Source organism: Impatiens glandulifera, chromosome 8 (assembly GCF_907164915.1).
Source record: "Impatiens glandulifera chromosome 8, dImpGla2.1, whole genome shotgun sequence".
Lineage (NCBI taxonomy): Eukaryota > Viridiplantae > Streptophyta > Magnoliopsida > Ericales > Balsaminaceae > Impatiens > Impatiens glandulifera.
In genome coordinates, this window is record NC_061869.1 from 22,556,258 (window position 1) to 22,568,442 (window position 12,185).

The 12,185-nt window shown below is 30.9% G+C and overlaps 2 protein-coding genes and 1 non-coding gene across 3 annotated transcripts; 2 read left to right on the top strand and 1 right to left on the bottom strand.

The window, feature by feature from the left end:
• Positions 1-815: 815 nt before the first annotated feature.
• Positions 816-2,594, top strand: LOC124911817 (serine/threonine-protein phosphatase PP1 isozyme 9). Its single transcript, XM_047452339.1, has 4 exons — positions 816-1,157; positions 1,230-1,789; positions 2,065-2,250; positions 2,348-2,594. The coding sequence occupies exons 1-4, from the start codon at positions 968-970 to the stop codon at positions 2,369-2,371; spliced, it is 960 nt and encodes a 319-aa protein (XP_047308295.1). The 5' UTR covers positions 816-967; the 3' UTR covers positions 2,372-2,594.
• Positions 2,595-3,510: 916 nt separating this feature from the next.
• Positions 3,511-7,121, bottom strand: LOC124911918 (26S proteasome regulatory subunit 6A homolog A). Its single transcript, XM_047452450.1, has 10 exons — positions 6,903-7,121; positions 6,716-6,832; positions 6,253-6,360; positions 5,369-5,560; positions 5,076-5,267; positions 4,834-4,952; positions 4,630-4,717; positions 4,424-4,543; positions 3,838-3,978; positions 3,511-3,763 (listed from the first exon to the last, which is right to left on the bottom strand). The coding sequence occupies exons 1-10, from the start codon at positions 7,017-7,019 to the stop codon at positions 3,686-3,688; spliced, it is 1,272 nt and encodes a 423-aa protein (XP_047308406.1). The 5' UTR covers positions 7,020-7,121; the 3' UTR covers positions 3,511-3,685.
• Positions 7,122-10,309: 3,188 nt separating this feature from the next.
• TRNAG-CCC lies at positions 10,310-10,380 on the top strand. The gene has a single exon. It is a non-coding gene; the product is annotated as a tRNA-Gly (tRNA).
• The last annotated feature ends 1,805 nt before the right edge of the window (positions 10,381-12,185 follow it).

The following is a 12,185-nucleotide window of genomic DNA, read 5'->3' on the forward strand; positions in this document are numbered from 1 at the left end:
TAATTTTATTTTACAAGGTTCGAGAGGAAGGTAAGCCACATGATTGAATGAAATCGACATTAAGTTAGACTCTAGTGTAACCTATCATTTTGGTTCTCATCCCACCCGGGATTCAAGAAGAAGGTAACTATCGAGCCGAATAAACTCTTTAAGATGTAGTCCATTTTTAGATGTTACAATATAGATAAAAAAAATTAAGGTATAACGTACCGACCCACTCCTAGTTGTACAAGTCACTTTCAAAAATAAATATTTTATATTAGAAAGTTAACATACCTTCACATTCATAATTTTATCCTGAACTTAAGGTCTTTTAAGTGAGAATCGAACACGTGATATTAATCTTTTAAAAATTACTATTGTCACTTAAACTATCTTAGTCCACGAACGTCGTTTTAATCGATTGAAATAATCAATTTTATTAGTTCTCTTGTTAAATAATATAAATATATCTAAAGTCGGTTTTTTTTAATAATAAAAAGTACATATATTATAAAAAAAATGTGATATTATATTATTAGTAATCAAATTACTTATATTTTAAATTCAAATCCTAATAATTAATAACTCAATAGTTGAGTGTAATGTTTATTATTATTATAGGATTTGTGTTAACTTTTTAAATAAATAAATAAATAAAAATTCATTTTATTTATAAAAAAAAAAAAAATAACTTATGTTACAATTTAGAAATAAGAAAAACAATATATGGTTGGTCGTTTGGTTAAGATTCGAAAAGGGGTTGAGAGATATATTTAAGGTTTCAACAACAACCATAGGCAGTTGGCAGAAAGACCGGAGGAGAGGGAGAAATGATAAAGTGAAAAATAGAATTGGAATTATTTGAAACAGAGAGAAAGATGAATCAACAATTCTTCTTCTTATTATTATTATAATATTGTTTAATTCTTCTTCTTCTTCTTCTTCTGATGTTTGACAAATTTGAAGATTGTGATCGGCGAATTCAATGAGTACAATGGAGGGGACGATGGATCAAACCGTATTAGATGATATTATACGTAGGCTTCTTGAAGGTAAAGGATCCAAACAGGTTCAGCTCTCTGAAAGCGAGATCCGCCAACTTTGTGTTAATGCTCGTCAAATCTTCCTTTCTCAACCCAACCTTCTTGAGCTCCGCGCCCCCATTCGTATCTGTGGTTAGTTTTGTATGATTTTCAATTCACTCCTTTGAATATTTTCAATTTACTTCAATTCCTTTCCTTCACAAGGTGATATACATGGACAATATCAAGATCTCTTGAGGCTATTTGAGTTTGGCGGTTACCCACCTGCTGCAAACTACCTATTCCTCGGGGATTATGTAGATAGGGGAAAGCAAAGTTTGGAAACAATATGTTTACTATTGGCTTACAAGATCAAATATCCTAACAAGGTGAATCTTCTAAGGGGAAATCATGAAGATGCAAAAATAAACAGGATATATGGATTTTATGATGAATGTAAGAGAAGATTCAATGTTAGGCTATGGAAGATATTCACAGATTGCTTCAATTGTTTGCCTGTAGCTGCACTTGTTGATGATAAGATTCTTTGCATGCATGGAGGTCTATCTCCAGAGCTACATACTATAAATCAGATCAAAGAACTTCCTAGACCTACGGAAATTCCAGATGGTGGTCTTCTTTGTGATTTGTTGTGGTCTGATCCTCATCCTAAAATTGATGGTTGGTCTGATAGTGATCGAGGAGTTTCATGCACGTTTGGTGCTGATATTGTTGCTGAATTTCTTGATAAGAATGATTTGGATCTTATTTGCCGCGGTCACCAGGTAATAATATTGATTCATTCCTAATCCAATTAGGGTTTTCTTAGATCATAAATTTTACTGTGATAGCATATCGAGTTGGGTCGATTTTGTAGATAAATTTAAAGAACTTACCATTGGTATATTTGATATCCTATTCATATTCAAATTCACATTTTAAAACTATTTTTGGACCTAATGATCATTTTTGTCTTTATTTTCTTATAAACAATATTTGTATAGAGTTAAAAAGAAAACAAATTGATTAATAATGTTAGGATGCATTTAAGTGAACTCAGGTGGTTGAGGATGGATATGAGTTTTTCGCGGAAAGAAGGCTAGTGACCATATTTTCGGCTCCAAACTACGGTGGAGAATTTGATAACGTTGGGGCGCTATTGAGCGTAGACGAGTCGTTAGTTTGCGCATTTCAGATACTCAAAGCAGATGTGAAGCCAGGCACAAGTTCTAAGCCTCTTAAGAAGGTGAGTCTTTTTTTCTTTTGTTTTTTTAGATGACAAATTTCAGTTTCTTTGTTTTTGACTATTTCAATGATTTCTTCATCATTCCTTCATTAAACAGCCTCCAAAAATTGGGAAGGCCTAAACATGTTATATTAGGAAGGAAGGAAAAGCACAACAGTACCTCCACAATCCCTTGAAGAAATTACCTTAGAAAATATATATAAGTAAGAATTTCACCCCTTTAAAATAACTTGTCGCGATGATTTGTATCTTATCTGATGTATTAATTTCTCCTTTTCGATTTGCTCTTGATTTTCAATTTATCATTACTAACTTTTCAATTTTTGTTCAAGTATAATTGTAAATCATTTTTTATTTTGATTATAATTTTCAATGTCCATGTTCTATCCTTTTTTTTCTTAAAAAAACATATTTTCTTGTATCATCATGAAAAATCATCTTCTCTACCTGGTTGACTAGATATTCTCAATAGGCTAATATTAAAAAGGCAAAATTTGAGATACTTAATAACTAAAGTATAAGGGTACAAAATACTGATAAATACAACTAAATTTATAACAATATTAATATATTTTTCTTTTTATTAATTTTTAAAAATAATATGAATTTTAAAAATATTATACTATATAATAATATAATAAAAAAAGATTAAAAAAAATATGGTAGTAGAAAAAATAACTGTCAGAATGTCATTCCTAGTTACAGCTAGACAGTAAAGAAAGATTTAGCTTGAAAAACAAAAGAGAAATGGGAGATATTGTGAAACAAAACTTAAATTTAGAGAAGTTTAGTAAAGAATAAAAATACTTTTTAAGAAAATTGTATTATAAAAATAACAATAATAATAATAATAACAACACTATCTTTTAACAATAATAATTCATAATCAAAAATTGACAAACAAAAAAAAATTAATGACAATCATCACACCATCATCATCTAATATAATCAAACCAAGCTCAACTTAATTATTTGAACATTCTACTAAAAACATCATTATCAAATATAAATCACATTTCTCCTCAAAATCATTTATCATTCAAATCCATATATAAAAATACAAAATTACTTCCAAATGAAGCCTTCTGATAAGCAATTTTAACCATGATTTCATTTTCTTCTATGGATTGGACATTCAATCCTAAGGTTACTACTCCAATCCCACCACTACATAAAATCAAGATTATGAGCTTGTTTAAGAACAAATAATATCAAAAACTGAATGTCTTGAAGATAGTAATTGAATGTAATAATATATATGTGAAACCAACCTTATAATTAAAGAAATGGCATACTGTTTCCAAATTGATTAGTGAACAAAAGGAAAGAAACACAAGTACATAGTGAAAGATACCACATAGTCTAAACATTCAAGCATAAACTTTAAAAGAGTAGTTGTTTTCCACCAAAAAGGCAGCCAACATAAGACCTCTCTCTATGCATAATAATTCAAGCTTGCTTTCTTTTTGGCTTGCACCTGGATAATGCCTTCATTGAAGTCCTCATGGTTCACCTACAAATTGCAATTCACATAACATTCCTTTTCGCTAACAATAGCCATCAATAATACAATAGAGAAAAACTCACCTCAGTGGCATCACGTCGCAAAGCAAGCATGCCTGCTTCCACACACACAGCTTTGAGTTGCGCCCCATTGAAATCATCGGTTGATCGGGCAAGCTCTTCAAAATTAACATCCGGATGGACATTCATCTTTCTTGAATGGATCTACATTTCCAAAAGTAAATAATAAGCATAGAACTCGTTTGTCAATACATTAATCCCCCATGTGGAAACACTTATCTAAATATATGAATGTGTATCTAACTAAATTTAATTTCCAAACATTTTTTAATCCAGAATCATGCTCATTTGGAAACACTTATCTAAATATATGAATGTGTATCTAACTAAATTTAATTTCCAAACATTTTTTAATCCAGAATCATGCTCATTTGGAAATACTTGTTGGGATGAGAAAACGTCAATAAATTTATGAATATATGTCTAACTAAGTTATGTTCCATAATATTATCTCATTTTGACCAAAAAAAAAGTGTTTCCAAATAAATTTATCAATGTTTTCTCGTCCAAACTCAGATCCAGCTCCAGAAAGTGTTTTCAAATGGGCTTCATCATACACATTAGTATTCTATATTCATATCCCACAGACCTGTAGGATTCGAGCTCTGGCTTCCTCGGTGGGGTGTGGGAACTCGATCTTACGATCCAGCCTACCAGAACGCATAAGTGCAGGATCTAAAATGTCAGCTCTATTTGTTGCTGCTATCACCTGCACAAAATGAAGTATCTGCATGATACAAGAAAAGGGAACAAAAAAAATATGTGTTTTAAGTTCTTCAAAACAAAATAACAGACCTTAATACCATCATCACTACTAAATCCATCAAGCTGATTAAGCAACTCCAACATAGTCCTCTGGACTTCTCTATCACCACTCACCTCACTGAAAAATATATTAAAAGATGGGAAGCATCAGAAATGATAATTCTATAATACAACTTGATCCACATATAAAATTTACCAGGACTAAAAACTCTCTAATCGAAGAAACCCTTTTACCTGTCAAAACGTTTAGTACCAATAGCATCTATTTCATCAATGAAAATGATACAAGGAGATTTCTCTTTTGCAAGCTGAAAAGCATCCCTAACAAGCTTCGCTCCATCTCCAATGAACATCTGTAATAAGAAAACTACTTAGCCTGAATCTATTGACATGGTCATAAATAAATCCTCAATGAGATGAAAAAAGATGATCAAAAGCTCATGAAGAAGGAAGAAGTTAGCAAAAAAAAACTACACCTGGACAAGTTGAGGACCTGCTAGCTTCATAAATGTAGCATTTGTTTGGGCTGCACAGGCACGTGCCATTAGAGTTTTCCCAGTTCCAGGAGGTCCATACAGGAGGACTCCTTTAGGTGGTCTAATTCCTAGATTCTTGAAACGCTCTTTATGTGTAAATGGCAAAACTATAGCCTCCACGAGTTCTTGGATCTATAGAAATTTCAAAGAAGAAGGGAAGAGTCGTTAATTAATAAATATCAAGCAGATAAGATCCTAATGCAGTTCTAGAATTCAAAGAATTAGAAACTTGCCTGTTTCTCCAGTCCTCCAATGTCATTATAATCCTCAGTTGGTTTTTCATCAACCTCCATGGCTTTAACTCTTGAATCATACTCAGATGGCAATGTATCTAATATTAGATAACTGTCTTTGTTTACACCGACCAGATCACTGGGCTTTAGCTTGTCAGGATCGACTAGACCAACCACAGGCAAGAAGATTGTCTGCAGCCAATATAGAACAAATCGTTTGGCAAGAAAGTAAGTAGGTTGCCAATATGAGAATAAACAAAACATAATAGATAACTCACAATTAGATACACACCCTTCTCTTATTATGTAAAATCTAAAAGAAGATGATAGATGCCCACCATTGGCATAAAAAATTATGTAAACACGATACTAGTACAACATGCATAATGCCTCATTTCAAAACACTTATGTTATCAACTGATTTTTATCTCTATTAAAATCTCTATTTTCATTCACAAATATATTCCAGTTTTGATTCTTTATCTGAATCATGATTGAGAAATAGAATAAAAAATAAGAAGTATTTCAAAGGGGTCAATATAATATCCAATGGATAAGTTAAAACTTATAGTTTTCCCTATTAGGTTTGAATATTTTGCTGAAACCTCTTATTAGATGCCTTGTAAAGATTTATTTTTCTTAGTGCAACTCAGCAAAGTGAAACTCCAACTTCCTACAAGTATTCTAACTCATTCTTTATCAGATCTGAACTTAATGGACCTTGAAATGCATCTGCCTGTAGTACCCAGAACAAACTTATCAGTCATCAACCTGAATCGCATATTTTCAGCCAAGACAGGAAAGACCAATATATTCATTCTTGGCCTGAAAGCTATAGAAGAGACAAGTTAATGCCATAAGCTTGTTACTGGCAGTTTCTTTACCTGGCGTGTAGATGTCTTGAGCACAACACATTTTCCCTTTCTCTGTGAGTCAAGATCGATGTTAGCACCATCCTCTTCAGCTTCGTCTTCAGGACTCATCTCCAAAATCTATATTAAAACAAGACAATCTAGTCAAACCTTTAAATACATCAAAAATAACTAGAACTGGGTCTGCACAATATACACCTCATAAGAAGATAATGGACCAGTTGCAAAGGAAGAAACTCATAAACATGAAAATCATAGACCTTGGTCTCCAAACAGTGATAAATTAAAATGCTAAAAGAATCCACCAATCTAATTAGCAAAACCTTATAAGATACATGATACCAATTCGAGCATGAATCAACAACATAAACTTGGTCAAACAGTAAGAGTAAATCTAGTCAGAATTAGTTCTAGGTTAAATCATCTACTATAAGTCCTATCATCTTTTGGAAAGAAACCCAGTGCATCACATTACCTCAACAATGTTGCCGACCAAATAAGGAAGTTGTTTATTCAGCTTAATTTTCTCTTGATTCTCCTTAATCTTTTCTTTGTACGAATCCAAATCGAGATTTGTTCGCTGCAATTCTTCCTGTAACGAAGCAAATTCAGAAAAAAAAAAGTTGGATTCAGAGAAAGTAAAAACATTAATGATTACCCACCTTGAGAATTCGTATCTCGTTGTCAAGCAGACGAGAAGCCCTATTGATATCCTCAGTGGTCATTGAAGCAAGTTGATCTTCTTCGAAGCTGCTATCCTCCATCATGGCGGTGGCCATGTTAATCGATCAGATGATGGGTAGTTAAAAAACACCTGATTCCTTTCAAGTTCCACAGAAATGGAGATGGGAAGAAGAAGAAGGAGTACGAAAGGGAACTTCAACAAAGTGAGTTCTTTCTTCTTGTTGCCGAAGAAAACAATTCTTGATTTTGGTTTGGGCTTTCATTCTTTTGGATAACAAGTGTTCAAGCCCAGCCCAGAAAGAAGAGAAATTATCAATAGTATTTTTTTAATTTTATTTCAATTTTTTATTAATTTTTAAAATTAGATATGAATTTTTTTTTTTCATTTTCTTTTTAAATAGATATAAAAGATTTCTTAAAATACATTTAGCAATTAGATTTGGTCTAATTAAGCCTTAAAATAACTAAATGGTTTTGTCTTTTGATTTTCTAAAATCTTTTGATGACAATTCTATAGTTATTATAACAAAATTAAACATTTAAAAAGTTATATAATATATATATATTAAATTTTGGGCCCCTAAAATAGTAAAAAAATAATAATTTTAATGATATAAAATGAGATATAAATAATTAATATCTTAGGGAGGGAAGAATTAAAAAGGAGATAAAAAAAATTAATTTTATAATATATATTTAATATTAAAGGAGATAAAAAAAAAGGAAAATTAATATTAATAATATAATATTATTAAATATTAAAAAATGGGGTACCTATAAAATTGGGGGCCCTATGCAGCATATGTTGTCTTACCCAGGGCCGGTCCTGTATATATATAATGATGCTTAATTTTCAAAGTGTTCGGATTGCCGGTGTCGAGAGTGGTGGTTAATTTGGATATATATTTGAGAGTAATGAATATTTGAGTCGGATCACAGGTTGACCCGTTCATAAATTTAAAACGGTTAAAAATAAAGTTTAAAATGTTATAGGTATTTCGAACTTGCAACCTAACAAAAATAAGTACAACTCTCTAACCAAATGTGCTAATAAAAAACTTTATTTTTTAAATTACCACAAAATTTGATGAACGTGGAACATTTTAACAATATAAGTTCAACATTTTAACTAACTAATATATATATATATATATATATATATAATGCTTAATTTTAAAAGTGTCAGATTGCCCGGTCGAGAACTTTGATTAATTTAGATATATATGAGAGTAAATTGATATTTGAGTCGGATTATGAGTTGACCCGTCTACATACTTAAAACGGTTAAAAATAAAATTAAAAATGTTACAAGTATATTTCGAAATTGCAACATAACAAATCAAGTACAACCATTTAACCAACTAGGTTAATAAGACTTTATTTCTAAATTTAATACCAAATTTAATGAACGCGGTACATTTTAACCATATAAGTTCAACTTTGTAACTAATATATATATATATATATATATATAATGATGTTTAATTTTTTAAGTGTTTCGGGTCGAGAGTTGTGGTTAATTTGAATATATATGTGAGAGTAAAATATTTTTTTTCTAGTTTTTATATCATTACTCGTGCAAATGCACGGATTACATACTAGTTTATTAAAAAGACACCTATGAGATTTTGTTTATTTTTAATTTGGTTGTGCTAAGAAATGAAAGATAAGCACTTTGGAGGCTCAAATTCTAGCCTTATCAGATTTTCAAATGATCCAAATCCATGTACACTTCTCTAATTAGAGCCAAAAAATAGTTAGATTGCGTATTTAAATTTTTTACTTAAAATTAACTTAATTAATATATAAATAAGATTTATTTATATAAATAAAATATAAAATAAAATAATGTAAATCATATAATAATATTATTTATTTTAAAATTATATTATATAATAATTATACATTATTTTTTATTTATTTCAATATAATTAATAATACAAATTATTTATAAAGGTAAAATATAAAAATTAAAATAATAATAGTGTTTTATATTTATTAATTTTAAATTATTTCAAAAATTTATAAAAAAATATAAATTAATGTTAATAAACAAGTTAAAATAGTTACATTGGTTTGATTCGGTATTTAAATAAAGAATTTGATATCCCTGTTCAAGAATCTAACAAATCTCCTAAAATTGATGTTGATATAAGTTCTCTTAAACTTGATCCAGCATTACGTATTCCGATATGGAAATATCCTTTTAATCAAAGGGATGAAATTAGACGAGCTTATATTAAGATGAGGTCATATCAACCTATTAAGGATGAGTACCTGCCGACCAAATTTGGAAATCAAAATCGACGATTTCAAAGTCATTGGTTTAAGAAATTTACTTGGTTAGAATACTCTCCTTTGAAAGATGTTGTTTTTTGTTTCCTATGTTTTTTGTTCGAACATAAACAACCCCATAAACCTACATTTACAATAGATGGATTCAAAAATTGAAAGCGAGTTAATGATGGGGATAGATGCTCTTTTGTTATGCATATATGATGTAATATTTCACCACATAATAGGGCAGTTGAATATCTTAATAATCTAATGAATATCTTTGTCATATTGACAAAGTACTGAATGCATAGTCTTCAGATGAAAAACAAAATAACAGATTACGGCTTACAGCAACTATTGAAAGCACTCGGTGGCTCACTTTGCAAGCGTGTGCATTGAGAGGGCATGACGAGTCTCCATCTTCTAATAATCGTAGAAATTTTATTGAAGCATAAAAGTTAAATCTGATATGCAAGTTGGAGTCAGCTCCAAATAATTTTTCATCTTGGCTCCGCCCCTGAAATTAAGTATATTGCTCTAGAAGGTTCACAAAAGTAAGACATCCTCAGATTGGAGGAAACATTTGACATAACATCGAAATCTTCTATAAAAAGTGTATATATTAATAATTTATCTTAAACGAATATAAAATAACTTATTTTTTCCTTAAAAAATATTTGGAACAAAATAATAATAATTTTAAAAATTCCGAGATCAAACATACTCTAAGAGTAGTACCACTGAGAGCTTTTTTTTTTTTTGAAATATTTTAGAATTTTATTCAATTTTTTTTATAAATTTGTTTTTTTATCACATTACTGTTATTTTAATCATCAAATCACTTATTTCATTAAATAAAATACCTTCGACTTATTTATAAAAAATTAAATAAAATATATTACAATAATTTAATAAATTAAAAACTCAAATAATTTATTTTTTATTTCATTAGAGACAAATTTAAAATAAATTTATAGAATAACCAATATGAAACAAATACCACGTCTATTGGACAACATTTTCATCATAAAAAAATACCTTCATCTCCTTCTACCATCACCTAATTTTCAAAGTCTAAAAGAATAGATTTAAATGTTTCCTTCAACAAGCGCATCTGGTGTAGTGGTATCATAGTACCCTCCCACGGTACTGACCGGGGTTCGATTCCCCGGATGCGCAATTCTATTTTCTTTCTTTTTTAAAGTCAATCCAAAATCTGTTAGGGAGCTTTATCAAAATGGTTATCATTTTTGTTTTTCTATTCAGATTTTTGTACTGATCTTCAGCCACTGATTTTCATCTTCAATGGAATATGTTAGTCCACATAATAGTGCATTCCTCTAGTCCTTTAGAAAACAAAATCTGTTAGGGTCTTATCAAAATGGTTATCATCTTAGTTTTGTTTTTCTTTTTTGAGATTTTTGTTCTGATCTTGAGCCATTCCTTTTCATCTTCAATGGCATGTGTTAGCCCACATAATATTTCTTCTTCTAAGTTTCTCATCCATTAATATTTCTCCATGTAGTGCATTCCTCTTAATCCTTTACAAAACAAATGAATTTGGACTATCATGTTGCTTTATAGCAAAACTGATCCAAATGTTATGTTTTGACATCTTAACATATTAGAATTTACAATTCTTTGATACCTAACATAATCTTATTTGTTTTCTATTAATGGAGTGTTTTACTATTTAATAATAACAATGACTAAATCTGAAAAGATTCTAAACAAATTTAATCTAAAAAAAAACAGCTTAAATTTATTAATGTGAACTATCATTTATCTACTTCTTTAATATTTTCTATCAATTAAATCAAAGACGAATAATCACAGTTTATATTTTCAAAAGAGAAATGATACAGAGCGGTAAATTTGGGCGGAAAAAACGTAGGAATGTGCTAGGGTCTAAAATCAAGTCTCGGTCCTAGAATAAATTCCAGCAACCTTTCTCGACACCCGGTCTCGGTCCTATGGTGCATATGTGCCAGATTTCAGTTTTGTTGTTTTATTATTTTTTTTTGCTTTCATTTTCTACTTTACAAACCGAATTCTATTATTTTCTATTTATTGTTGTAACCGAATATTTTGGGGCAAGACATCACCTATATAAGGCTGATCTTTCTTCTCCAAGGACCATGAATAGAATGATGAAGATGTGACTTCGCCCCTATTCGTCTATTATTATTATTATGGACTGTTTGGTATAGACCAACAGTAATTCTCTTCGCACCCTTGATTCTTCTATCCCTTCCCCCCCAAATTCTCTATCGAAAACCTTCCACTGTCATTTGATTGTAGAATTTCCACCGGTCTTATAGATCAAGAACTTGATTCTTGAACCCAAAACACACCTTACGAAACAAGTCGTAACATTCTTGGTATCAGAGCAAGACGATTCTCAAATGAAAGAAACCAGATAGCAGCAAAGATGGATGATCTTAGAACCCTACTCGAAGGGCTGACCCAACAATATGCATCCATGAATACTGCCCTGCAGCAACAACATATGACCGAACAGGCTGCCTTGCACAATGCCTTTCAACAAAATATGGACAGAAGGTATGCTGCTGGAAAAAGCTTGACAACCATTGAAAAAGGTGCGTTTAATAATGGTCAAAATCCCCGCACCCGACCCTATAATATTGCTTCTTGCTACCTTCCTCCAACCCGGCTCACAAATATTGATATTCCTGAATTTGATGGGACTGATTTGGAGGGCTGGCTCTTATTTGCCGAGCAAATATTTAGGGAGAGCAAGACGAATGATGCCACAAAGCTGGACATTGTCCGCACTCACTTCTTAAAAGAGGCAAGAACGTGGCATGAATCATATTTGCGGAATCACAACCATATGGAAGTAGTGACGTGGCATAAATTCAAGAAAGATCTCTTGCTGCGATTCGGTCGCAGGCCCTTGTACAGCGCCAAACCGCCGCTGCTGCCCACGCCTTGCATTGTTAACACGGTCTGGCCGAGCACAA

Excerpts from the sequence above, each read along its gene's own strand:
- LOC124911817 (XM_047452339.1), top strand. The coding sequence starts at position 968 with ATGAGTACAATGGAGGGGACGATGGATCAAACCGTATTAGATGATATT. Across the intron at positions 1,790-2,064 it reads TTATTTGCCGCGGTCACCAG|GTGGTTGAGGATGGATATGA; the intron begins GTAATAATATTG and ends AAGTGAACTCAG. Across the intron at positions 2,251-2,347 it reads GTTCTAAGCCTCTTAAGAAG|CCTCCAAAAATTGGGAAGGC; the intron begins GTGAGTCTTTTT and ends TTCATTAAACAG.
- LOC124911918 (XM_047452450.1), bottom strand. The coding sequence starts at position 7,019 with ATGGCCACCGCCATGATGGAGGATAGCAGCTTCGAAGAAGATCAACTT. Across the intron at positions 6,833-6,902 it reads ACGAGATACGAATTCTCAAG|GAAGAATTGCAGCGAACAAA; the intron begins GTGGGTAATCAT and ends GCTTCGTTACAG. Across the intron at positions 4,544-4,629 it reads GTAGTGATGATGGTATTAAG|GTGATAGCAGCAACAAATAG; the intron begins GTCTGTTATTTT and ends CATTTTGTGCAG.